Source organism: Rhinopithecus roxellana, chromosome 20 (assembly GCF_007565055.1).
Source record: "Rhinopithecus roxellana isolate Shanxi Qingling chromosome 20, ASM756505v1, whole genome shotgun sequence".
Taxonomy (NCBI): domain Eukaryota; kingdom Metazoa; phylum Chordata; class Mammalia; order Primates; family Cercopithecidae; genus Rhinopithecus; species Rhinopithecus roxellana.
The window spans coordinates 5,997,929-6,025,162 of record NC_044568.1 but is presented as its reverse complement, the minus strand read 5'-3'; the positions used below and the strand labels follow the sequence as shown (position 1 = coordinate 6,025,162).

General features: G+C 54.5%; 1 protein-coding gene across 7 annotated transcripts in view; it reads left to right on the top strand.

Moving 5' to 3' along the window:
• Positions 1 to 27,234, top strand: part of MGRN1 (mahogunin ring finger 1) — a 69,599-nt gene that overhangs the window by 18,414 nt on the left and 23,951 nt on the right. For 4 of the 7 annotated variants that reach the window (XM_010353905.2, XM_010353907.2, XM_010353904.2 and 1 more), the window contains exons 2-7: positions 8,390 to 8,508; positions 10,006 to 10,094; positions 10,717 to 10,863; positions 15,800 to 15,917; positions 23,533 to 23,599; positions 23,930 to 23,979. In XM_010353905.2, coding sequence (XP_010352207.1) covers positions 8,390 to 8,508; positions 10,006 to 10,094; positions 10,717 to 10,863; positions 15,800 to 15,917; positions 23,533 to 23,599; positions 23,930 to 23,979 — 590 coding nt within the window. Of the gene's footprint in view, positions 1 to 8,389; positions 8,509 to 10,005; positions 10,095 to 10,716; positions 10,864 to 15,799; positions 15,918 to 23,532; positions 23,600 to 23,926; positions 23,980 to 27,234 lie in introns of all 7 variants that reach the window. The other 3 variants (XM_030925694.1, XM_030925693.1, XM_030925695.1) reach the window with 1 other exon arrangement.

Here is a 27,234-nt window from a genome sequence, read left to right as displayed (position 1 = left end):
CGTGGGACCACAGGTGCGTGCCATCATGCCTGGCTAATTTTTTGTATTTTTAGTAGAGACAGGGTTTCACCGTGTTAACCAGGATGGTCTTGATCTCCTTATCTTGTGATCCACCCGCCTTGGCCTCCCAAAGTGCTGTGATTGCAGGCGTGAGCCACAGTGCCCAGACTGCTTGCATTTTTATTGCTTGAAAATCTTTTTTTTTTTTTGAGACAGAGTCTCACTCTTTTGCCTAGGCTGGAGTGTAGTGGCATGATCTCAGCTCACTGCCAGCTCTGCCTCCCAGGTTCACGCCATTCTCATGCCTCAGCCTCCCGAGTGGCTGGGATTACAGTCGCCCACTACCATGCCCAGCTAATTTTTTGTATTTTTAGTAGAGACGGGGGTTTCACCGTGTTAGCCAGGATGGTCTCGATCTCCTGACCTGAGGTGATCCATCCGCCTCGGCCTCCCAAAGTGCTGGGATTACAGGTGTGAGCCACCGTGCCTGGGAAAGATCTTGTATTGATCATATTGTGTGTCTGCAACCAAAATATGCACATCAATTGAAATTAGAATTTTGAAAAATTGTGCATCATCATAAGCTGTGAGGAATTTTTTTTTTTTTTTTTTTTTTTTTTTTTTTTTTTTTGAGGCGGAGTCTCGCTCTGTCGCCCGGACTGGAGTGCAGTGGCCAGATCTCAGCTCACTGCAAGCTCCGCCTCCCGGGTTTATGCCATTCTCCTGCCTCAGCCTCCCGAGTAGCTGGGACTACAGGCGCCCGCCACCTCGCCCAGGCTAGTTTTTGTATTTTTAGTAGAGACGGGGTTTCACCGTGTTAGCCAGGATGGTCTCGATCTCCTGACCTCGTGATCCGCCCGTCTCGGCCTCCCAAAGTGCTGGGATTACAGGCTTGAGCCACCGCGCCCGGCCAACTGTGAGGAATTTTTTATGGTTTGAATGGCCATTACTAATACCCAACTGATCAAACAAATATTACAGTTTTTATCAGTAACAAGTAGAAATACTAAAAAACGTTGGAAGTATATTCTTGAGTAGGTGGGTTCCTTTTTCTCTGGTTAATTCATACATTCACCATTGGATATAAACTATTGGTAAAATGATACAGATTTCAGCCTCAATTCTAGTTCTTTATTTGTTTTTTCTTTTTTTTTTTTTTTTTTTTTTTTTTTTTTTGAGATGGAGTCTTGCTCTGTTGCCTAGGCTGGAGTGGAGTGAGGTGGTGCAATCTCAGCTTGCTGCAACCTCTGCCTCCCAGGTTCAAGCAATTCTCCTGTCTCAGCCTCCTGAGTAGTTGGGATTAGAGGCATGCACCACCACTCCCAGCCTTTTTTTTTTTTTTTTTTTTTTTTTTGTATATTTAGTAGAGATGGGGCTTTACCATGTTGGCCAGGCTGGTCTAGAACTCCTGACCTCAAGTGGTCCACCTGCCTCAGCCTCCCAAAGTGCTGGGATTACAGGTGTGAGCCACCATGCTCAGACACTCAATTCTAGTTCTTTCTTTCTTTCTTTTTTTTTTTGAGACAGAATCTTGCTCTGTCGCCAGGCTGGAGTGCAGTGGTGTGATCTCGGCTCACTGCAACCTCTGCCTCCTGGGTTCAAGCGATTCCACTGCCTCAGCCTTCTGACTACAGCATGCATCACCATGCCTGGCTAATTTTTTGTATTTTAGTAGAGATAGGGTTTCATCATGTTGGCCAGATAGATGGTCTCGATCTCCTGACCTCGTGATCCACCCACCTTGACCTCCCAAAGTTCTGGGATTACAGGCTGAGCCACCATGCCCGGCCTTTTTTTTCTTTTTTCTTTTTTTTTCCTTTTTGAGATGGAGTATCACTCTTGTTGCCCAGGCTGGAGTGCAATGACGCAATCTCAGCTCACCACCACATTTGCCTCCCGGGTTCAAGCGCTTCTGCTGACTAAGCCTCCCAAGTAGCTGGGATTACAGGCATACACCACCATGCCCGGGTAATTTTGTATTTTTAGTAGAGATGGGATTTCTCCATGATGGCCAGGCTGGTCTCAAACTCCTGACCTCAGGTGATCCACCTCCCTTGGCCTCCCAAAGTGCTGGGATTACAGGTGTGAACCACCGCACCTGGGCTAGTTCTGTTATTTAAGTTGAGAAACCTTGATAACATGAATTAGATAGGAATTAGCAAGATTTTTATGTAACAATAGTATCTAATTCCAAGTTGCTTGCCAAAAATTGGCATAAAAACCTAGTATAAAAAATTAATTATTCATCACCCCACAACTGAAGTCTTTCCAGTTGTTAATAAGTTTTATTGAAGTGAAATTCACTTACCATCAGGGTCACCTTTTCAAAGTGTACAAGTCAGTGATTTTGGGTATGTTCAGTCAAGCCACCATTACCTTGATCTCATTCTAGAACATGGTTCCAGTTCTGTGATATTACAACTATTGCTTTAACAGCACCCTTCTTCCTTGTCTCTAATCTTTTAAAAATAATTTTTCTTATTTTAGAAATGATACATGTTAATTGTAGAAAACTTAATTTTATTTATTTATTTATTTTATTTTTTTGAAATGGAGTCTCACTGTCGCTCAGGCTGGAGTGCACTGGCGCGATCTCAGCTCACTGCAAGCTCCGCCTCCCGGGTTCACGCCATTCTCCTGCCTCAGCCTCCCGAGTAGCTGGGACTACAGGTGCCCGCCACCTCGCCCAGCTAATTTTTTGTATTTTTAGTAGAGACGAGGTTTCACTATAGTCCCGATCTCCTGACCTCGTGATCCGCCCTCCTCGGCCTTCCAAAGTGCTGGGATTACAGGTGTGAGCCACTGCGCCTGGCCAAAAACTTAATTTTAAAAAGATAAAGGAAAAAATTAATAATCACTTATTATCTATGCAGGTGTTTTAGTTTGTAGTGTTTGTTTCTCTGAAGTTATTTATACATATATGTGTGTGTATACATACATATATATATAGAGAGAGAGTTGGGGGAGATGGGGAGAGAGAGGGTCTTGCTTTGTTGCCCAGGCTGGAGTGCAGTGTGGTGTGATCATGGCTCACTGCAGCTCCGAACTCTTGGGCTCAAGCGATCTTCCTGTCTCAGTGAGTATCCTGAGTAGCTAGGACTACAGGCATGCGCCGCCATGCCCAGCTAATTTTTTTTTTTTTTTTTTTTTTTTTTGAGACGCAGTCTTGCTCTGTCACCCAGGCTGGAGTGCAGTGGCGCGATCTCGGCTCACTGCAAGCTTCGCCTCCTGAGTTCATGCCATTCTCCTGCCTCAGCCTCTGGAGTAGCTGGGACTACAGGCGCCCGCCACCTCGCCTGGCTAATTTTTTGTATTTTTAGTAGAGATAGGGTTTCACCGTGTTAGCCACGATGGTCTCGATCTCTTGACCTCGTGATCCTCCTGCCTCGGCCTCCCAAAGTGCTGGGATTACAGGCTTGAGCCACCACGCCCGGCCCCATGCCCAGCTAATTTTTTTTTTTTTTTTTTTTTTTGAGACGCAGTCTTGCTCTGTCACCCAGGCTGGAGTGCAGTGGCGCGATCTCGGCTCACTGCAAGCTTCGCCTCCTGAGTTCATGCCATTCTCCTGCCTCAGCCTCTGGAGTAGCTGGGACTACAGGCGCCCGCCACCTCGCCTGGCTAATTTTTTGTATTTTTAGTAGAGATAGGGTTTCACCGTGTTAGCCACGATGGTCTCGATCTCTTGACCTCGTGATCCTCCTGCCTCGGCCTCCCAAAGTGCTGGGATTACAGGCTTGAGCCACCACGCCCGGCCCCATGCCCAGCTAATTTTTAAGAATTTTTTTGTAGAGACAGGGTCTCCGTATGTTGCCCAGGCTGGTCTTGACCTCCGGGGCTCAAGTGATCCTCCTGCCTTGATCTTCCAAAGCTCCCAGGCATGAACCACCGGCCCAGCTTAATTACTTTCTCTGAAGTTATTGAAGCTTAAAACTGCATACTGTCAGATCTTAGAGCCTCCCATCTAGAACACCAGGCTGAAAAGTGCTGTGGAGAAGAATAAGGCCGGAAAGGGGAGTGGGAAGGTTGGTCAGCAAGCGGGGGTATTGGGGACTTGGCAAGTTGTAAAAGAGGTGTCAGAAGAGGCCTTGTGGAGAGGGCAGCTTGAGGTGGAGCCGGAGCTCCAGGGAAGAGCTGGATGAGCTGAGGACTCCAGGGCCCCGAGGTGTGAACGGGCCGGGGCTGGCAGAGTGGCCTTGTCTGGGGCCTCGGAGGCTGCAGGGAGACTGGGACCTGCCCCAGTGTGGCTGGGACACCAGCAGGGTTTTGAGGGCAGTGGGTCCAGAAACAGACCTGGGGACCCAGGAGATGTGGGGAGACTGGCAAATGGGCACAGTCACAGGGCAGGTGGTGCCAGAGGCTCTAACCAGGACTGTGACTGTAGAAATGAAGTCGAACTGGGAGCCAGGAGAATAGAATGACAGTCACTGAGACCACATCTCAGAAAGATTCGACGTCTCTTTCTGGGTGACTCCTTAAGAATTTAGTGGCTTAGCACAGCACAGCACTTCCTACCTCACGGTGTAGGTTGCGACTGGGAGTGGCTCAGCTGGAGGGCTCTGGCTCACCATCACTCATGAGTCCTCGCTCAGGCTGTGGCATGGTGGCTCACGTCTGTAATCCCAGCCCTTTGGGAGGCAAAGGTGGGAGGATTGCTTGTGCCCAGAAGTTTGAGACCAGCCTGGGTAACATAGTGAGACCCCGTGTCTACAAAAAACAAACAAAAATGAGCCAGGCATTGTGCACACCATGGTCCCAGCTACTTGGGAGGCTGAGGCAGGAGTATTGTTTGAGCTCAGGAGGTCCAAGCCTGCAGTGATGGTGCCACTGCACTCCAACCTCAGTGACAGAGCAAGACCCTGTCTCAAAAAAAAAAAAAAAAAAAAAAGCTGTGGATGGGCTGTGGTCATCTGAGGGCTTGCCTGGGGATGGAGGGGCTGGCTCACAGGCCCGGCATGCTGGTGCTGGGTTTAGCAGGAGGCCTCGGGTCCTCCCCACGTGGACCTGTCCATGGGGCTGCTTGGGTGTCCTCACAGCATGGTGGCAGCTTCCCCCAGAGCCTTAGAAGCCACACACCATTTTCACGAAGTCTCACTGGTCACCGAGTCAGCCCTGTTCGGTGTGGGTGCAGTCTCCCCAGAGACATGTCAGCTGGGAGGTGAGATGCGCTGGGGGCCCTTGTGGAGGCTTGCCACCTTGCTCATCTTCTGCCTACAGAGAGGAACCTCAGAGGGCTTCTTGGACACAAAGTGTTTGTGCCTTGAAGGTGCCCTAGGAGGAGGTTGGAGCAGAAGGCTTCTGAACCAGGGACCTGTTTGCTGCCTGGGGTCGTGGAGTTCCCAGTGCCTCAGCCTGGAAGGCCTTGCAGGGACAAGCCCACTCCTGAGTCTCCCTGCAGACCGAGGCTGCCTGGCCTTCTGGACCCCACCTTACTATGTCAGCTCTGGGGAAAGCCTGGAAGGGTGGGGACTGGTCACTGCTAAGGGTGCCCCCAATGATGGGTCCTGGGCTGGTCAGCAGGGTCAGCGGGCTTCCCACACCCTCTTGCCATGCTGCTGTGGCCCTTGTCTGCCAGCGGCTAGTGCAGGGGGTTCCCAGCAGCCAAGTCCTTCATGTGGTTTTCATGAATATGGTGTATGTCTTGGAGGTCAGGCAGGTGGCTCTGGGCCGGGCCCTCCCTCAGCCCTGCTCCATGACTTGGGCTTGAGACTGGATGAGCTAAAGGCCAACCAAGCCTGAGACCAGCGTCTGGAGACCACCATGTCCTGAGGCATGGTGTGCCTTGTGGCCCCTGGACCTCCCATAGGCCGTGTGGAAAATTCACCTTTAAAGACTTAGCGTATTGGCCGGGCGCGGTGGCTCAAGCCTGTAATCCCAGCACTTTGGGAGGCCTAGACGCACAGATCACGAGGTCAGGAGATCGAGACCCTCCTGGCTAACACGGTGAAACCCCATCTCTACTAAAAAATACAAAAATCTAGCCGGGCGAGGTGGCGGGTGCCTGTAGCCCCAGCTACTCGGGAGGCTGAGGCAGGAGAATGGCTTAAACCCGGGAGGCGGAGCTTGCAGTGAGGTGAGATCCGGCCACTGCACTCCAGCCTGGGCGACAGAGCGAGACTCCGTCTCAAAAAAAAAAAAAAAAAAAAGACTTAGCGTATTAAGATGCACTGAAGCTTTCAATGTGGTGGGGTACGTGCAAGGCCCAGGTAATTGGGGAAGGCATCCTGGGCTCACCTGTACTGCAGGTATTCTTTCTTTTGATTTAAAACCACCACATAGGCTTTGCTCCACCCCTCATCTGCTCTGCACCAATTTCCCTGGCAGCCTCGTGGGTATGTCCTTCCAGAACATTCTCTGTGTATTCACAATTTGTGCTGTGCACATCTCATTGCGTGCAGTGACCCCTCAGAAAATGATCTTGCAATGTGTTAACTTGTTTTCTTTAACCTGCAAATACTCTGACTCAATCCACGTCGGTGTGTCTAGATCAGCTTGGTTCCAACAGCTGCGTGATGGTCCATAAAATCAGGCTGTCACACTTGCTGAAGTAGTCGCCGCTTTATTCTTGTTTTCTGGTCGTCATCACCTCTCAGTGGTCCCTGTTCTTCATGGGGGGTTAGGTGGGGCTGTGGCTCCTGCCCACTGTTCCTGGCAGTCAGGAGCAGCTGTGCTGGGCACCTGGCTCTGGGCCACCTCCCTCGGGTGGAGCATCCTGGACTCATGGTTGGGGCCCGGCTACTCTTGCTGGCCGTGGCTGGGCGAACTGTAACTGAAGCCGTGGTTCTCAGGAAGGACACAGGCCATGCAGGGCCTGAAGGTCTCAGAATTCCCGTTGAGGGCCCCGGGAAGGGCCCACCTGGCCTCAGGTGGGAATTCTGAGAAGGAATAGGGATTCTGGGGCCCCCAGTGGGGATTCTGAGAATTCCCAGAAGTCCCTGCAATACGTGAGGTTGAGGACCATGTAGTCTGAGCATCCCTGAAATCTACAGGCCCCTGTGGTTACCTGGGCCCTCTTCTCAGGGACTGTGTGCCGGGAGAAACGGGGCTGGATCTGGATGTCAGGTCAAGAATCCAGGCCATACTCTCAGTGTTCCTCAGCAGGCCTCTGAGTGCAAGTCTCTGAGGCTGCCCAGCTGTTCATCCCCTCCTCATAGGAGAAGCGCAGATCTCGTGCCTAAGTGTGCCAGGGTGCTGATGGGTGCCGCCTGCAGCCTACCGCCCTCACGTGGGAGTCAGACTGAACGAACTAGTCCAGATCCCCAGAGACTTTAAACCGGGCTTGATGCTGACATGGAAAGTACACAGGGCTCAGATTTGGGGTTGGGGTGACTTAGTCTGGGGTCAGGGAATGTGTAAGGATTTCTCGGGGTAGCTGTGACAAATGACCTCTAACCGTGGCTTAAGATGCAGGAATGTATTCTCTCACGGTCATGGAGGCACATGTCAGAAACCAAGCTGTCAGCAGAGCCACGCTCCCTGAAGGCACTGGGGGAGGACTCTTCCTTACCTGTCCTCACTCCTGGGGCTCCAGGCATTCCTTGTTATCCCTGGCCTTGTGGCCGCATCACTCCAGTCTCTGCCTCTGTCTTCCCTTGGTCTTCCCTTCGGACGAGTCTGCGTCCACACCTCCCTCTTCTTCCTTCTGTTAAGAACCAGTCACTGGATTTAGAGCCCTTCAATCCAGTATGACCTCATCTTAGCTTCATTACATCTGCAAAGACCCTAATTCCAAATAAGGTCACATGCACAAGTAGGGGGTGGATGTGGGGTAGGACCCGAACTTGTCTTCATCGGGAACACAGCTCTGGCCACCACAGAAGAAAGTGGTGTTGGAGCTGGGGGCTGGCTGACGGGCTGTGAGCAGTGAGGAGCCGTCTAGGTAAGGGTGTTGAGACTGGCGGTGTGGGGAGGTCAGGAGGCCACTTTGGAAGGCCTGAGGCCAGGTGGCCGAGGCAGAAGGTGTGGGGGACGCCCGCTGGCCTGTCTGCACCAGCTCCCCGGAGGTGGAGCCTTTCTCAGGACTGGGCTTCTTGGCCATCAGATGTTCCCACATCTGTGTTCAGCCTCAGAGTCTATAACTGTGTTTCCAGGCTGGGCATTATGGCTCATACCTGTAATCCCAGCACTTTGGGAGGCTGAGGTGTTGGAGAGCATCCTGGCCAACGTGGTGAAACCCCGTCTCTACTAAGAATACAAAAATTAGCTGGGCATGGTGTCACATGCCTGTAATCCCAGCTACGCGGGAGGCTGAGGCAGAGAATCGCTTGAACCCAAGGGGTGGAGGTTGCAGTGAGCCAAGATTGCGCCATTGCACTCCAGCCTGGGTGACAGAGCGAGACTCCGTCTCAGAAGCAAAAAACCAATCTATAATCGTGTTTCCTTTTTTAAACAGGAAACTACTTTGCTTCGCACTTTTTCATGGGAGGAGAGAAATTTGACACCCCTCACCCTGAAGGTTACCTCTTTGGAGAGAACATGGACCTGAACTTCCTGGGCAGTCGCCCAGTCCAGGTGGGTCTGGACAGGGCTCTCATTGGGCTGCAGGGGTGGGAGGCCCCTGTCCCCAGCGGTCTGCATCCCAGCCATGAGGGCAGACGGGCACCAAATCACCCCTAAACGGGGCAGAGCTCCTGACAGGGTTCCAGTTGAGCTTGGGTGTGGACACGTCCCCTGGAATGGGTTGTGTCCTGGTGCTGCCCCGTAGAGGCCAGATGGCCAGAGGCAGGTCACTGAGAAACAGAGCAGCCATACTGAACGGGTGCGTCTAGGTTGCAACGGCTGCAGAACGTTGTGGATTTGATTCCAGCTTTCTTGGATGACTTTCTTTAAAAGGAAAAATAGTATTTACAGACCCCGGGCATTGTGTCTCATGCCTGTAATCCCAGCACTTAGGGAGGCTGAGACGGGCAGATCACCTGAGGCCAGGAGTTTGAGACAAGCCTGGTCAAAATGGTGAAACCCTGTCTCCGCTAAAAAAAAAAAAAAAAAAAAAAAAAAAAAAATTAGCTGGGCGTGGTGGCACGTGCCTGTAATCCCAGCTACTCAGCTCAGGAGGCTGAGGCAGGAGAATCACTTGAATCTGAGAGGTGGAGGTTTTAGTGAGCCGAGATTGCGCCACTGCACTCCAGCCTGGGCAACAAAATGAGGCTGTCTCAAAAAAAAAAAAATTTACTTTCCCTAGAACAGTGGGCAAGAGACATGGTCCAAAGGAGAGATATAGACAGCTGGCTAATATCTTTCCCTCGTTGCCAGAGGCGGGTACATTCGAATACTGTCATAGTACGCGAGTACTGTGAGCTATCCGTTTGTTCAGCACACATTTGGCACCTGCTGTGTGCCTAGCACTCTTCCAGGGCCTAGGGTGAAGGCAGACCCTGCCTCTGCTACCTAGTGGGAGTATAGACAATTAACACAGGACAAATGGGTAGAAGAGAGAAAGGGCAGAAAGGGAGACGCCACTGGAGAGGCAGTGGCTGAACTAAGCCGTGATAGGTGGGAAGGAGGCCCCTCCAGGAGGAGCAGAAAGGCAGGGGGCCTGGGAACAGAGGAGGAGGTGAGAGGGTGCAGGCCTTGGGGGACAGGAGGCCGGAGGAGCTAGTAAACGTTGGGGGATCTAGGGGCTCAGCCTGGGGCGGGGGTGCTCGTAGGAAGCTTTGAGGATGGAAAGAGTGGGGCCCAAGGAAGGGGCTGAGGTTGCTTCGGGGAGTGATGAATGTGGGAAGCCTGGGAGAGCAGATTGGGGATAGGCAGCCCCAGCGTATGGGAATCGGGCATTGAGGCTGCCTGGCCGGATTTGCACAGGGTGGTTTGGTCCTGGCTGTTGCATGTGCGGGCTGTGTGGCCTGCAGCTTCTACCTGTAAATGAGGACAGCGTACCCACACAGCGTCTAACACGGGGACGACAGCCCAGGGATACTCGTTGGGGCTGTGGCCGCTGCACCCTGACCCGTTTTCTGTCCTTGGCCGCTCCTGAGAGAGTCGCCTGCGGCCCTGTGGTTTTCCTCCTAGTTTCCCTACGTCACTCCTGCCCCTCACGAGCCCGTGAAGACGCTGCGGAGCCTGGTGAACATCCGCAAAGACTCCCTCCGGCTGGTGAGGTAACCTTCGCCCTGCCCCTGGGGACCCTGTGGCTCTGTGGGGCGCAGCCCGGGGCAGAGGTTCTGGCTTACTTGAGGAAAAGGGCAGGTGGGAGGGGCCCCAGTTTCTGCACCCTCCCGTGTGGAGTCAGAGGCTGCCCTGGGCTGAGTGAGGGAAAGGGCATGTGGAACGAGCGCCATTTAGCCAGGGCTTCTCAGCTGTGCCTCACAGGGACCCTGGGCAGTGTCTGGAGGCAGCCAGGTGGGGTGCCCTGGCATCTCAGGTGGGTGCTAGGGGTGCTGACTTCCCGCCATGCACAGGACGGCCCCCCCACTGCCAGGAATGACCCAGCACCAGATTTTAGTAGGTTCAGAAATTGCTTAAACCGACTAGACTTGAGGCATCTGGGGGTGTCTCTGAACCAAAAGCATGTACCCCGTCTTCTGTGGGCGGGAAGAAGGAGAGGCAAGCCCTGGACCATTGGGCTTTCATGTCCAAATAGGAAACGGCCCCCATGTCTACTGGAGAAGTGGGCTGTGTCCACAAAGCCGCCCCCACGGCCCCTCAGCCTGGCAGGGCAGGAGGCAGCCTTCGTGGATGTGGCCTCTGATCCGCTGCCTCTCTCTCCACCGCCTGGGGTAGGTACAAAGACGACGCTGACAGCCCCACCGAGGACGGCGACAAGCCCCGGGTGCTTTACAGCTTGGAGTTCACTTTCGATGCTGATGCCCGCGTGGCCATCACCATCTACTGCCAGGCGTCGGAGGAGTTCCTGAACGGCAGGGCAGTGTGAGTCCCGCAGGCAACTGGCACCAGCTGGGCTGGGGGTCCCCGGACTCCTTGGGGAGGCTTCTCTCTGCCTTAGTAACCAGAGGGAGAAAACCAAACCATGCTCTCTTACCATACTCCCAGGACTTTACCACCATGTGAGGGGCTTCTCCCACCCCAGGGATTCCCCTCTTCTCTGCGGGAACCAGCTGGAGTCCTGTGACTCGTTTCAGTTCTGATGCTGCCTGGAGTTTGTGCAGCACATTGAGGGCCCAGTCCCACAAGACTGCCCCACTTCAGACGCCAGTCATAAGCCCCCACTGCCACCTGAACTTCTCACCAACCAGCCGTAAATCAGGCTCCCACAACCCACTCCTCAGGCTTGATCAGTTGCTGATGTGGCTCACAGAATTCAGGGAAACACTTGGCTGATGTTTGTTGGTTGATTATAAAGGATCCAGATGAAGAGGTTCACAGGGCGAGGTGTGGGGAAAGGGGTGGTGCGTGCCACCTTCGTATTCACTAACCCAGAAGCTTTCCCGAAAACCCCATATTTCAGGGCCTTTTCTGGAGGCTTCATCACGTAGGCAGGATTGATGATTAACTCTGTCTTCAGCCCCTGTCCCCTCCCTGGAGGATGGGGCTTGGCTGAAATTCAGTTCCAGGTTTTTTTTTTTTTTTTTTTTTTGAGACAGAGCCTCACTCTGTTGGTCAGGCTGGAGTGCAGTGGCGCGATCTCGGCTCACTGCAACCTCCGCCTCCCAGGTTTAAGCGAATCTCCTGCCTCAGCCTCCTGAGTAGCTGGGACTACAGGCATGCACCAGCACACTTGGCTAATTTTTGTGTTTTTAGTAGAGAATGCCATGTTGGCCAGGATGGTTTCGATGTCTTGACCTCATGATCCGTCCATCTCGGCCTCCCAAAGTGGTTTTGTTTGTTTTTGAGATGGAGTTTCACTCTTGTTGCCCAGGCTGGAGTGAAATGGCGCGATCTCGCTCACTACAGTCTCCGCCTCCCAGGTTCAAGTGCTTCTCCTGCCTCAGCCTCCCGAGTAGCTGGGATTACAGGCATGTGCCACCATGCCCTGCTAGTTTTGTATTTTTAGTAGAGACAGGGTTTCTCCATGTTGGCCAGGCTGGTCTCGAACTCCCGACCTTAGGTGATCCACCTGCCTTGGCCTCCCAAAGTGCTGGGATTACAGCCGTGAGCCACCAGCCCAGCCCGCCTGGCCCAGGTTTTTGTTTGTTTTTCCTCAGGAGCTGTTAGATGACATTTCCAAGTTTCTAATCATGGCTTGGTGTTTCTGGTGGCCAGCCCCATACAGGAGCCAAGAGTCACCTCATTGACACGTAAGACACTCCTGCCACCCAGGAAATTCCAAGGGTTTGGAGTTCTGTGTCGGGAGCAAAGATCAAGGACCAAATAACAGAACAAAAGAGGCTCGTAGCACCCCTGTCGCTCAGGAAATGACAGGGGTTTTAGAGGACTCTGTGTCAGGAACTGGGGCCGGGACCAAATATTTATTTTTTATTGTGTCACAATTACATATTTGCACTTTCAGAGGTTTTATTTGAAATAAGGGTCCTTCTGGCCCTGCAAGTTTGAAATGTACAACTTCAGCAGGAGCTGGCAGGACTGCCTCTAGGCTACAAAGGCACATCTGCCCCAAGTGGCTTTAGGGACAGGCAGGAGTGTACTCCCCAACTTCCTGCATTGGAGCACACTGCTCAGTGGTCAGCTTTGCATCTGGCGATAGGGTGTGGTTGAGAGCCTAGCCTTTGAATGCTGTCCCCACTGAGTGGCTTGGAGCACGTGACTGCTTGTGCCTCTGTGTCCTCAGCTGGAAATGTGGGTGGGTGGTGTGAGGAGGGGACCATGTGTCCTGTGCACAGCCCCTCATGTGACAAGTGCTCCTGAAAGGAGCCTGAGTGCTCGAGCTGAGGGGCTGGTGGAGACGACTCGTGGGGCTTCTGAGGGAACCTGCCGCCAGGTGAGGCCGCCCTTGGGCTCTGGCCCTGGGCTCTCCGGCAGCCGGGGCTCTTCCTGTGGACCAGCACTTGGGGGAGGAACAGGTCCCTTTTGTAGACTTTGTTCTTTGAGGCTCTACCTTGCCCTGGCACTTGATTATATATATATTTATTTTTTGAGATGGAGTCTCGCTCTGTCACCCAGGCTGGAGTGCAGTGGTGCGATCTCAACTCACTGCAACCTCCGCCTCCCGGGTTCACACCATTCTCCTGCCTCAGCCTCCCAAGTAGCTGGGATTACAGGCGTCCACCACCACGCCCAGCTGGTTTTTTGTGTTTTTAGTAGAAATGGGGTTTCACCGTGTTAGCCAGGATGGTCTCGATCTCCTGACCTCATGATCCTCCCACCTCGGCCTCCCAAAGTGCTGGGATTACAGGCGTGAGCCACCGCGCCCGGCACAGATTATATTTCTTTAGTGACACCAGAAATGCATGCTTGTGTGCTATGACAGGCATGGAATTACTGGGTATAGGAGCATTTGGAGTGACCAGGGCAGGCCCCTCTGTCCCCTTCTTGCATCCCACTGCTTGGGGTTGAGTGTGTGACACCCATGGGGCCTGGTGCCCTCCTCGGGCCTGGCCGACATGGTGGAGGAGCTGGGGTTCTGGGGCCTGATGCCCTCCTCGGGCCTGGCCGACATGGTGGAGGAGCTGGGGTTCTGGGGCCTGGTGCCCTCCTCGGGCCTGGCCGACATGGTGGAGGAGCTGGGGTTCTGGGGCCTGGTGCCCTCCTCGGGTCTGGCCGACATGGTGGAGGAACTGGGTTCTGGGGAGGTGTCCGGGGGCTGCCACAAAGAGGGTGTGCGCTGAGGTCACAGGCCAGTGTGAGTGAGTGGTCTGCCCCCTGCCCCGCAGCGCTCAGGGGTTGGGTAACCATCTCGGGTGCGCTTGAAGAGAGGGTTCCGCTGCCACCAGAAAGGCTAGAGAGAGCAGAGAAATGCCCTGCCAGCCCTGGCTGGTGTCACCCTGTCCTAGACCCCCGGGGGCTAGTGACGAGAGAAATGCCACACTCCCCCTGTCTCAGGACCTGGCACAAGGCCAGCTTCCCCTCCCAGCGGGGATCACAGAGAAAACAGTCCCCTCCTCTCAGGACCTGGTACGAGGCCTGCATCCCCTCGCAGCAGGGATCACAGAGCAGGAGCAGCTCCAGGACCTGGAGGCCGTGCCCAGGCACCCAGACCTCATCCAGCCTGCCAGTGCTCCATCCGTTTGAGCTGCAGGGCAAGCCACCCTCCCTGCCTCATGACAGGGAAACTGAGGCTCAGACAGAGGGATGTGTGCAGGGCTCCACAGCTCACAGGAGAAAACTGGGGTCCGCCTGAGGGTGGTGTCTTAACTGTGCGTTTTACTGAGGCTGAGCCTGGGCGTCCCCTATAGTGCCTCCTCCCACGCTGGGCTCTGATGGCCAGGGCAGGCCTCTTCTGCCTTTGTGTGTACAGTGGTGGCCCCCCCACGCCCCACCCCACCTCTGGGCTTGGTGTGCCTTTGTCCAGGAGAGCCAGCCCTGGCCGCAGGCAAGCAGGGCGGTGTGGTGGAGGGAGGGGCTGTGGGTTGTGAATTGGGTTCCTGCATGGAGTTTTATCAAACATGAAACTGCTTGAGGCACCTGTCTTAGGGATGCACTCGCGCCTGGCCTGTGGCTAAGACATGCAGAAGAGTGTTGGGAAGAGTGAGATATTGGTGACCATCTCAGGGGCCCTGACCGAGTGATAAAACCACAGCGGGACCAGTGTGGTGGTTCACAGGACACAGCCCCGATGTGTACAGACAGATGAAAGAGCAGTGTTGACGCCTACCGTGTCTGAATGCTGAGGAAGAGAGACCCTCGGTGCATGTGGCCACCGTTGTGCCTCGCCCCCCGAGAGTGATATGTGGGTCTCTGCTGGGGCGGAGAACAGGCTGCTGGGAGCAGGCGTGAGGGTTGGGGAAGGAGCATTTTGCACTGTGTGTACTTAAGTACTGTGTTCATTCTAAAAGTAAACACTCAAGCTAGGCGCAGTGATTCACGCCTGTTATCCCAGCACTTTGGGAGGCTGAGGCAGGTGGATCACTTGAGGTCAGGAGTTTGGACCAGCCTGGCCAACATGTCGAAACCCTGTCTGTACTAAAAATAAAAAATTAGCCTGGCATGATGGTGCACACCTGTAATCCCAGCTACTCTGGAGGCTGAGGCAGGAGGAGCACTTGAACTCGGTGGGCAGAGGTTGCAGTGAGCTGAGATCATGACGCTGCACTCCAGTCTGGGCGACAGAGCAAGACTCTTACCTCCAAAAAAAAAAAAAAAAAAAAAAGGTAAACCAGCCTAGCACCCCATCGAAAGGAAAAGCACAGGCCGGGCGCGGTGGCTCAAGCCTGTAATCCCAGCAGTTTGGGAGGCCAAGACGGGCGGATCACGAGGTCAGGAGATCAAGACCATCCTGGCTAACATGGTGAAACCCCGTCTCTACGAAAAAAAAAAAAACTAGCCGGGCGAGGTGGCGGGCGCCTGTAGTCCCAGCTACTCGGGAGGCTGAGGGAGGAGAATGGCCTGAACCCGGGAGGTGGAGCTTGCAGTGAGCCAGGATCCGGCTACTACACTCCAGCCTGGGTGACAGAGCGAGACTCCGTCTCAAAAAAAACAAAACAAAACAAACAAAAACACAGCCACACTGGGGGATGTAGCAATGTAGCAAAGGGATTGGGCAGATGTGGGCTCTGGAAGAATCGTAGCCGGGCCTGATGTGGGCAGAGCTGCGTGGTGAGCAGAGAGGCTGTGGAAGGCCCTGGAAGGGTGAGGGCACATAGTCATGTGGGCTGTTTGCTGTCCCCCACAAGAGAGGGTCCCCAAAAGACAGATGTCTGTAGCCCTGCCAGCTTTCAGAGTGGGAGGGACGGGCATGGAGGGCCCTCGTCCTGCTGCAGTCTCACTGCCTGCTCTCGGCTCCCCACAGATACAGCCCCAAAAGCCCCTCACTACAGTCCGAGACCATCCACTACAAGAGAGGGGTGAGCCAGCAGTTCTCCCTGCCCTCCTTCAAGATCGACTTCTTGGAATGGAAGGATGACGAGGTAATCCTGGCTGGGCTCCTCCTTGTCCTTTGCTCCTTCTCTCGAATTCTCTCCTCTTGGGGGTGGGGCCAGCACAGTGGGACCTGTGTGTTTGGGTTCCTCCGGGCTTCATAAGGCGTGGGAATGGCTACCCCAGTCTATGTGCTCAGGCAGACGTGCAAATGGACTGGAGCAAGGCCTGGGCCACATGCTGGCGGAGCCAGGGGACCAGAGGCCAACCAGGCAGCCACACTCGGAGGTTCAGACACTGGAGTTTGGGGAGGTGTGAAGAATGGGGCTCCCTTTGCCAGCTGCAGCAATGCACGGTGTGTTCACACCAGGTGGTGTTCCTTCAAACTTTTTAACCTTACTTTTGTTTAAAATCTTGGTGCAGACGTCTCTTTTTTTTTTTTTTGAGACGGAGTCTCACTCTGTTGCCCAGGCTGGAGTGCAGTGGCACGGTCTTGGCTCACTGCAACCTCTGCCTCCTGGGTTCAAGGGATTCTCCTGCCTCAGCTTCCTGAGTAGCTGGGATTACAGGCACATGCCGCCATGGCCAGCTAATTTTTTGTATTTTTAGTAGAGATGTGGTTTCACCGTGGTAGCCCGGATGGTCTTGATCTCCTGACCTCGTGATCCGCCTCCCTTGGCCTTCAAAGTGCTAGGATTACAGGCGTCAGCCACTGTGACCAGCCAAAGCTGCAGACTTCTTTTAACGAGGCCTTTTGTAGGTTGTGGCTTAAGTGGCTGCTTTGCTAGTTTTCCTTCCTAGGCTCCTCTCTAGCTTTTGGTCAAAGCTGTATCCTCCTTCCTTCTCCCTTTGCCTTGTTTTCCAGCGTCCATGTGGTCTACAGCTTGCAAAGACCCTGGTCCAGGGATTCCTGTGTAACAGTATAGACCTCATGTAGCCAGGCACGGTGGCTCACGCCTGTCATCCCAGCACTTGGGGAGGCTGAGGCAGGCGGATCATGAGGTCAGGAGATTGAGACCATCCTGGCTAACATGGTGAAACCCCATCTCTACTAAAAATACAAAAAATTAGCCGGGCGAGGTGGCAGGCGCCTGTAGTCCCAGCTACTCAGGAGGCTGAGGCAGGAGAATGGCGTGAACCCGGGAGGCGGAGCTTGCAGTGAGCCGAGATCGAGCCACTGCACTCCAGCCTGGGCGACAGAGCGAGTCTCCATCTCAAAAGAAAACAAAACAAAAACAAAAAACAGTGTAGACCTTGTGGGTCCTAGGTCCGAGGCCAGGAGGAGACATTGACCACATGCCGTCCTAGGAGGCCCCATGAGCTGACTTATGCTGGGGCCAGTCCTGTGGCTTCTCTCTTCCTGACCTGTAGCCACTCTCTGTAAAAAGCCTCCCTTGTCCTTGCATTAAAAATAAAACAAGCCAGGTGTGGTGGCTCTTGCCTGTAGTTCCAGGACTTTGGGAGGCTGAGGTGGAAGGATCATTTAAGGCCAGGAGTCTGAGACCAGCCTGAGTAAAACCTTGTCTCTATGAAAAATACAAAAATCAGCTTAGTGTGATGGTATTTGCCTGTAGTCTCAGCTACTGAGGAGGCTGAGGTGGGAAGATCGCTTGAGCCTGGGAGATCGAGGTTGCAGTGAGCCATGATCATGCCACTGCACTTCAGCCTAGGTGACAGAGCGAGACCCTGTCTCAAAAGTAAAAGTACCTGCGGCCGGGCGCGGTGGCTCAAGCCTGTAATCCCAGCACTCTGGGAGGGCGAGACGGGCGGATCACGAGGTCAGGAGATCGAGACCATCCTGGCTAACACGGTGAAACCCCGTCTCTAATAAAAATACAAAAAAAAACCTAGCCGGGCGAGGTGGTGGGCACTTGTAGTCCCAGCTACTCGGGAGGCTGAGGCAGGAGAATGGCGTAAAACCCGGGAGGCGGAGCTTGCAGTGAGCTGAGATCCGACCACTGCACTCCAGCCCGGGCGACAGAGCGAGACTCTGTCTCAAAAAAAAAAAAAAGTACTTGCGAGTGGGAGACCACCAGGTTGTCTAAGGAGGGGTGAATCGGCCCAGGTTGGAAACCGAACAGATCAAAACTCCCATGCTGAGGAGTAGTGGGATTGTACCTTTGAATAGCCATTGTACTCCAGCCTGAGCAACATAGTGAGACTCCATTTCTTGGGAAGGTAAAAAAAAAAAAAAAAAAAAAGGTAAAGTAAATGTCTCACCAGACTCCCTTGGGTGGGCGGAGTCTCTGTCCTCTCCCAGCGTCACCGGTGTGGACCCTGCACGCTGCTCTCACGTGTGGCTGTGGGTGCTGTGTGGCGTGTGTGCTGAACTCTGGGGAGTGGGAGTTTGGGGATGTCTGTGCTCCCTGTTTGTTTCTTGTTCCCTGGGGTCCCTCCCCCAGCCCCTGTGGGGAGCCTCAGTCTCCATGCCCTGTGAGCCGTGGGTTTGCAGGTGAGGTGGTCGGGGGAGGGGAGTGGTCACTGTGGCCAGCTTCCTGAGGGTTCGGGGCCCAGAGAGGGTTGGAACCACGATGCCCCCAGTTGTCCTTACCTCTGTCCCGGACTTGGCACTGGACCCGCCAGGGGCGCTTTGGTGAGGGTTTGCTGAGGAAGCTGAATGAACGCCCATGTGCAGTGTAGCCCTGGCTCGTCCGTGGATGGCCATGCTGAGAGTCGGCACACATCAGGGACAGCTGCTGCTGTGGGGCCTTCGAGGTGCTGTCTTTGTCAGGACTTTTATGGATGGAAGTGACAGAAAAACTCTCGGGTTTGTTTAAGAAAAGAAAACTATAGACTTATTGGTGTAGATTCAGAGAAGACTGGGTGGCCTGAGGTTTCTTCCAGGGACTGTGTCATCAGGGCGGGGATCTCTGTGGCTTAGCCTCCCACCTCCCTCAGCTGGCCCTGTTCTCATCGAGTGCCCTGCAGGCCAGCGCATGGCCATCCGGCTGGGTCTACAGGTGCTTGGAGGTGCTTCTCTTTGTGGCCCCACTTGGGGCGGGGCCTCCTGTCCTGCCGCCAGGCCACAGAGACCTGGAGTAGGAGGGAGACACTTTCCCAGAGAGAACCTGAGGGGCTCAGATGCTGGGCCAGACGTGCTTTAGGGTCGTTAAGAGCACAGCTGCAAGGACAGGGCACAGGGGTGCTCAGGGTGGCTGCACTGGCCTTGCCCAGGAGCAGAGAGGACATGTGTGGAGGGTCTGGGGCCCCTCTTTGGTTCTGCTGCTTTCTCTCTCTAGAGCGTTAGGCCAGTTCTGCAGCTCTGTGAGCCTGGGTTTGCCCTTCTGCAGACTGGGGCTAGAAGCAGCCCCTCACAGGGTGGCCATGAGGGGTCCGTGATCAGCATGCAAAGGGCTTTCCCCAGGGTGCCCACTGTAAACCCCAGTCTGCCAGCCAGCTAGTGGGAGAGAAGGCTACAGCTGCCATCATGCACGCCTCCACAGACCGTTGGTTTTTATTCCACACCAGTAAAGCACTGTCAGCACTGAGTTTCTGCAGTGTGATGAGAAAAAATCACAGCTCACTCAGAGGCTCCTCCGCCAGTGCTGAGGTGCTGGCTGTGCGGATGCATTCCAGGCCTGGGTGGAAGCGGGGGGTGGGCAGGGGCGTGGGGGTGGGCGCGCTCCACAAAGCTCTGCCTCCCCCGTCTGACTCCATCACCTAAAGGAGCGGCTGCCGGTGCATGAACTCTTCCTTTCCGGGCTTCATGACAGCCCTTGTGGCAGCAGCGTGGGAGCGTTGCCAGGCAACCCTGGGACGGTGGCTCCTCTGCAGACTCAGTGGAGTGGGCAGGAAGCAGGCTGACAAGGGGCCTACGGTCCCAGCATCCTCAGCCCCTGACAGGCTCCCCAGGCCAGGGAAGGGAGCGTCCCTCCCTCTGGCAAGCCCAGGTGTCTGTGGTATCCCTCCGCTGGCTGGGAGCTGGAGGCCGGGCTGGGTCCCGGAGGGTGTGAACATGTGCCCCACCTCCCTGCAGCCTCCCCGCTACTTTTCTGAGACGGGCTCACTCTTGTCTCCCAGGCTGGAGTGCCATGGCACAATCACAGCTCGCTGCAGCCTCAAACTCCTGGGTTAAGAGATCCTCTCACCTCAGCTTTCCCAGTAGCTGGGACTACAGGTGCCACCACTGCTGGCTCTTTTATTTGTTTGTTTGTTTGTTTGTTTGTTTGTTTGTTTGGTAGAGACAGAGTTTGACTCTGTTGCCTAGGCTGATCTCAAACTCCAGGGCTCCAGCAGTCCTCCTACCTCGGCCTCCCAGGGTGTTGGGATTATAGGCATGAGCCACCATGTCAGGCCCAAGAGCCTGCAGCTTTCTGATGTGTGTGGACATTTTCACAAAGCTCTGGCCCAGGATTGGTCTCCTTGGCCACCTTTCGCACCCTTTTCTCCTTTTGCACCCTCCAGCCCCCTCCCAGAGGAGACTGGGTCAGCTCCCGTTGCCTGGACACACAGGACTTCTGGGTGCTGGTGTTGACTGTGTGCTCTGCCAGCCACAGCACTTGGAGCCTTGCGTTCGGCATGACTTCCGTTCCATTTTGCCAAATGGGGAAACTGAGGCTCAGGTGGGGGCCTGTTGGTAGTGAATGGGTAAGGAGCTAGAATCATTGCCAGCAGCCCTGACTCTGGCCCCGGGCCGGTGCCCTGCCAGCTCCTGGCTTCACCCTTCCTTGCTAACTGAGACCACGGCACTTCTCACCCTTCACAGCACAGCCCCCAGCGTCAGTGTCTCTGTCCACCTCTGTCCACGTGTGCGTTGGTGTCCATCCCACGGGACTTGTGGCTGGAGCCTGTGACCCTCCCTCGTGAGATGCAGGGCCTAGGCCCGTGTGGACTTGGTCTCCAGGCTTGTGGTTTGTTCAGCTGATGGCTGCCTGCCCAGGGCTTCTTGTGTCGATGGGTTACATGTGCCATTCATTCTGATTGGAATGGAACTCTTAGCTCCAGATGGCAGGAAGCTACGGTAGCTGTGTGCCAGGTGCCTGTGGGTATGGAGTCCCTGCTGGGTGGGGACATCCCTGGGAGCGCCTGGGTGTTGCCAGCGTTTGCCCCGTGTCCACGTCCACGTAGCCTTCCTGGTTGGCAGTCGGGCACTTTCTCGACACTGCTGTTTCTGCCCGTCCCCTTCTCCTCACTGCTGTCTGTGGTCTGCGTGACTCTTCTCCTCATCTGTATTTTCGGTAGGAAATTCATTGTGTTGACAAATCTTAGGAAGAAACATTTCCCTCTGTTCCTTAAGTAATAGTAATATTTGGCCAGGGGCAGTGGCTCATGCCTGTAATCCCAGCATTTTGGGAGGCTGAGTCAGGCGGATCGCTTGCAGTCAGGAATTTGAGACCAGCTTGGCCAACATGGTGAAACCCCGTCTCTACAAAAAATAGAAAAATTTAGCTGGGCATGGTGGCAGGCGTCTATAATCCCAGCTACTCGGGAGGCTGAGGCAGGAAAATTGCTTGAACCCAGGAGTTGGAGGTTGCAATGAGCCAGCATGCCGCCACTGCACTCCAGCCTGGGTAACAGAGCAAGACTCTGTCTCAAAAAAAAAAAAAAAAAAAAAATTCATAATAGTAATATTCACAACAACCGTAGCAACCACCACAGGCAGTGTCTCTATGCTGGGTCTGTTGAGAGGACTACATTTGTGCTTTATCCTTGAAACCCATGCGGTAGCACAGTAATGACCCTATTTTATGAGGAAGGAAGCGGAGGCCCAGTGAGATAGGAGGACCTGAGATGAAAGCCACGGTGTGCCGCTGGGGTGGGGATGTGTGCCCCTGCCCTGCTTCTGCTGCCCACTTCACGGAGGGACAGTGGGAGAGGAGACATCCTGTGTGTCTGTTGGTTCTGAGCATTGCTGTTCGGGGTGAGTGCTTGGCTGTAGGCTCAGGGTTCCCGTGTGCTGGGCCAGGAGTGGTCCCACCTGGACGACTGTGGGGGGTGGTTGCTGCAGACATGGAGGGGCTCGTCGTCCCTTCCTCGTGAGTCTTGGTCACTGAGGCAGGAGGCTCTTCCCCGACCCAGGTGCCCTTGCCTGGGCTGGGCCTGCCAGGCCCTTCCTCTCTGATGTCTCATCCATTTTTTGTTTTTGTTTTTGAGGTAGAGTCTTACTCTGTCCTCCAGGCTGGAGTGCAATGGCACAATCTCGGCTCACCGCAACCTCTGCCTCCTGGGTTCGAGTGATTCTCCTGCCTCAGCCTCCCGAGTAGCTAGAATTACAGGTGTGCATCACCACGCCTGGCTAATTTAGTAGAGATGAGGTTTCACCATATTGGCCAGGTTGGTCTCAAACCCCTGACCTGAGGTGATCCGCCGCCTGGGCCTCCCAAAGTGCTGGGATTACAGGCGTGAGCCATGGCACCCGGCCTTGTTATGTTATGTTTTTTTTTTTTTAACACCTTTATTGTGTTATAATTACCATCTCCTGCAGTTCACTCGTGTTAAGCAAATGATTCGCTGGCTTTTAGAATGCTCACAGTGGCGCAGCCAGTATCCGTTCTTTCAGTAAATCTTGATTGAGAAATAAATGATTCTTTTTCCTCCCAGAATAAACAGATGCATATGTCCATTGCTGTTCTGTGCCAGACACTGAGGATGTCATGGTGACTGGAGAGGCAGGGTCCCTGCCCTCCACGGAGGGAGTCAGGGAGCCTGATGGTGGCCGGTGGCTTTCCTGGTTGCCAGGGTATGAATGATAGAAGCCCAGGGGCCAAGTGCTTCCTGAGGCCCAGAGAAGGACTTGGCCTGCAGAGGGCAGGGCGAGACCCGCAGAGCAGTGCCGGGGAGTAGGGCTCCAAGAGGATGGTACTGTGCTGGGCCGACTGCTGGGGCCCTGGGGGCCGTGGGGAAGAGGGTGGCCTTCAGCCTGTGCACAGCAGGGTTGGGATGAAAGCAGGAGGAAGCTTCCCTGTGGACTCAAGCTAGCCTCGTGGTCTCCCTCGCTTGCCTTTTATGTTTGCTGGGGCCAAGCCAGGTGCCTTCAGAAAGTCACAGGGAGTTGCCCAGTGACCAGCACTTCCCCTCCAAGGCACACACCCAGGAGAACCGAAAACGCAGTTCAGGCACACACTTGCGCAGCACTGCTCACCGTAGCCAGGACGCAAGCCCAGTCCGGTGTCCGTCACTGAGGAATGCGTGCACAGCGTGTGGATGTCCACACAGTGCCTGTTATTTGGCCAGAAAAAGGAAAGCAGCACCGATGCGTGCTGCACCGTGGGTGAACTTTGAAAACATACCTAGACAGAAGTTCACCTGTTGTGCAATTCAATGTGAATGACAGGTCCGAAAATGGCAAATCCCTGGAGACAGGAAGCAAGTGGTGGCTTCCGAGGGCTGGGGGAGGGGACGGAGAGTGTGTGGGTGCTGATGGCTACGCGTGGGGTTTCTGTTTGGGATGATGAAAAGTTCTGGAAATGGATAGTGGCAGTTGCATGACATTTTAAATGCACTTAACGCTGTTGAAACGTGGTTAAATGGCAGTTTTTATGTTTTATCTGTTTTAACACACACATAAAAAAGGTGCCAAGCCTGGCATCCGCCTTTCCTGCCATCTTGAGGCGTGTCCTCTGAGCTCTGCTGCTGCCTGCTCTCTCCAGCTCATCTGTTGACCGACTCCAGGCTTCCAGGCCTGGCTGTGTGGGTCCTGACTGTTCTTGCCAACTCTCTCCTCAGCTGAACTTTGACCTGGACCGAGGCGTGTTTCCAGTGGTCATCCAGGCTGTGGTGGATGAAGGAGATGGTGAGTGCATCCTCTTCCATCCTCCTGGGCGTGCAGGCCGTGCAAGGAGGCAGCGTGTCCTGAGGGAGGAGTGCTTGCAGCAGTGATGAAGCAGGCTAGGCATAGGGCCTTGGACTCGCCACAACGCGGGGTGTGTGGGCAGCTTGGAGTCTGGGGCAGGTGAGGAAGTGGAAAGTGCAAGATGGCAGGGTCCCAGAACAGACTCTGGACTCTGTGGACTCTGTGCAGGCTGAGCCCTTGGTGCCACAGGCTTGTCAGGCTCGGGGAGGTGAGATGCCTGGGTGGGGCAGGCCCGGACTCTTGACTGCTCTGCCCCTCTCTCCCCAGCAGTGGTGGAAGTGACTGGCCACGCCCACGTGCTCTTGGCCGCCTTTGAAAAGGTAAGTGCCATCTGGCCATCACCTTCCCAAGGACCTGGGAGCTGGGCAGCGGGTGGTCTTTTGAGATAAGGCTGAGCAGGGGTTGGGGCTTCGTCGGGTGGCTGAGTGTCAAGGGCCCGGGGCAGGTGGGGATGTGCCTGTGGCTTCCTGCTTTCCAGAATTCTGGTCCTGAGGCTGAGCGCCACTGTCAGGAGGCTTTGCATTTGCTTTTTTCTTTTTTTTTTTTTTTTTTTTTCTGAGACAGGGTTTTACTCTGTCACCCAGGCTGGAGTTCAATGACCTCGGCTCACTGCAACGTCTGCCTCCCTGGTTCAAGTAATTCTCCCACCTCAGCCTCCCGAGTACCTGGGAGTACAGGTGTGCACCCCCATGCCTGGCTAATTTTTGTGTGTTTAGTAGAAACAGGGTTTCACCATGTTGGCCAGATTGGTCTCAAACTCCCAATCTCAAGTGATCCACCTGCTACGGCCTCCCAAAGTGTCAGGATTACAGGCGTGAGCCACTGGGCCTGGCCCTTTTTTTTTTTTTTTTTTTTTTTTGGAGACGGAGTCTCGCTGTGTCATCCAGGCTAGAGTTGTGCAGTGGTGCAATATGTGCTCATTGCAACCTCTGCTTCTCAGGTTCAAGCGATTCTTCTGCCTCAGCCTCCAAGTACCTGCGATTACAGGCCCATGCTACCATGCCTGGCTAATTTTTTTTTTTTTTTTTGAAACAGAGTCTCGCTCTGTTGCCCAGGCTGGAGTGCAGTGGCGCGACCTCGGCTCACTGCAACCTCTGCTTCCGGAGTTCACGCCATTCTCCTGCCTCAGCCTCCCAAGCAGCTGGGACTACAGGCACCCGCCACCACACCCAGCTAATTTTTTGTATTTTTAGTAGAGACAGGGTTTCATTGTGCTAACTGTGATAGTCAGGATGGTCTCGATCTCCTGACCTCATGATCCACCCGCCTCGGCCTCCCAAAGTGCTGGGATTACATACATGAGCCACTGCACCTGACCACACCTGGCTAATTTTTGTATCTTTAGTAGAGACGGGGCTTTGCCATGTTGACTAGGCTGGTGTTGAACTCCTGACGTCAGGTCATCCACCTGCCTCGGCTTCCCAAAGTGCTGGGATTACAGGTGTGAGCCACTGTGCCTGGCCTTTTTTTTTTTTTATTTGTTTGAGATGGATGACGGAATTTCACTCTTGTTACCCAGGCTTGGAGTGCAGTGGCTTGATCTCGGCTCACTGCACCCTCCACCTCTTGGGTTCAAGAGATTCTCCTGCCTCAGCCTCCCGAGTAGCTGAAATTACAGGTGTCCACCAGCATGCCTGGCTAATTTTGTGTGTGTGTGTTTTTTTTTTGTTTTTTGTTTTTTTTTTTGAGACGGAGTCTCGCTCTGCCGCCCAGGCTGGAGTGCAGTGGCCCGATCTCAGCTCACTGCAAGCTCCGCCTCCCGGGTTTACGCCGTTCTCCTGCCTCAGCCTCCCGAGGAGCTGGGACTACAGGCGCCCGCCACCTCGCCCGGCTAGTTTTTGTATTTTTTTTAGTAGAGACGGGGTTTCACCATGTTAGCCAGGATGGTCTCGATCTCTTGACCTCGTGATCCGCCCGTCTCGGCCTCCCAAAGTGCTGGGATTACAGGCTTGAGCCGCCGCGCCTGGCCAATTTTTTGTGTTTTTAGTAGAGATGGGGTTTCACCATGTTGACCAGGCCGTTCTCGAACTCCTGACCTCAGGTGATCCACCCACCTCACCCCCCCACAGAGTGCTTGGATTACAGGCATGAGCCACTGCATTTGGCCATCTCTTTTTTAAACAGAGTCTCACTCTGTTGCCTGGGCTAGAGGGCTGTGGTATGATCTCAGCTCACTGGAGCCTTGACCTCCTGGGCTTAAGAGATCGTGCCACTTCAGCCTCCTGAGTAGCTGGGACTGCAGGAGTACACCACCATGTCTGGGTAATTAAAAAAATTTTTTTTAGTGGAGAGGAGGTCTCGCTGTGTTGCCCAGGCTGGTCTCAAACTCCTGGCCTCAAGTGATCCTCCCACCTTGGCCTCCCAAAGTGCTGGGATTATAAGTGTGAGCCACCATACCTGGCCAAGACGCTTTTCAAAGGGTACTTGGAATGTGTCAAGGGAGAATGTTCTAGACTGAGGCCAGCCCTGTAGAATTCTGTAGAGCCTGCTGACACAGGCTGGGGCTCCCACAAGGTGGGCTCCCTGCAGTAGACTTACTTCACCCTCGGGTGTGCAGAGAACAGCAGTGTTGTTACCTCCTTGGGCTGTAGCCTTTTCCCACCAGGCTCAGTGTCCTTGGGTGTCACCTGGCACACGTCACAGAGCCCCAGTCCTGCTACTCCTTCCCCCACCTGGCTGCCACATCCTGACCTGTGCAGACTGGTCAGGCCCTACTCCTTGCAGGAGGCTTTTCCTGACACCACTCAGGACAAACATCTGTTGTCCCCTCTTGATGTTCACGAGGGCAGCACTCTCATCTTGGATGTCGTGGCATCCTCAGAGCCGAGTTTGACACCTGGCACAGAGCAGACACTCAGGGAACACTGGCAGGATGGACGAGGGGCTGCTGCCCACCTGGGAACTGAGAACTTGGCGGAGGTGATGGGATGCACCCTTGTTTGTTAGTGCCTCGATGGCCCCACCCCCAGTGTACACTGACGTTCATCAGCACCCTGCCATTGCAGGTTTGCGTGGCACCATCCTGCGGCCCAGGAGTCAGGAGGGGAAAAGGATCCCGTGAGACAGGGCCCAGCCTGACTGCTTCAGGCTTCACGCTCCCTCTGGGTCCTGCCTAGCCCAGCCTCTCCACCCATCTCCAGCCCCATGTGCGGCCACAGACCCTGAGAGCTCTAAGTGCAGAGTCCATCTCCTCCCTGTGATCTGGGTCTTTCTAGAGTACCCCAAGGTCGGGGGTTCTGTAAGCTGGGTAGAGGATCCTCGTCTGGGTGTCCTGTGGCGAGGCTGGGTCTCTTCTCTCCCGAGTCCAGGCCCACAGACTGTGGTGACGCAAGTGCCCCGGGCAGAGGGCAGCCTTCTGCCTTTTTAGCACTGGGCTCCCCAGCTTCTCTCCCCAGCCCGGCCTTGTCAGAAGCCACGGTGACTGTTGACACATCTGCGCCCTCTGACAGAGGCAGATGGGCCATATCTGGCAAAACGGTCCATTTTGTGCTTCGAGTACAGAACCCAGTGGGAAACTGCTTTATTTTTGGAGTCCAACGTTCTGGAAATTTCTGTCAGCACCCGCCAGCCTCACC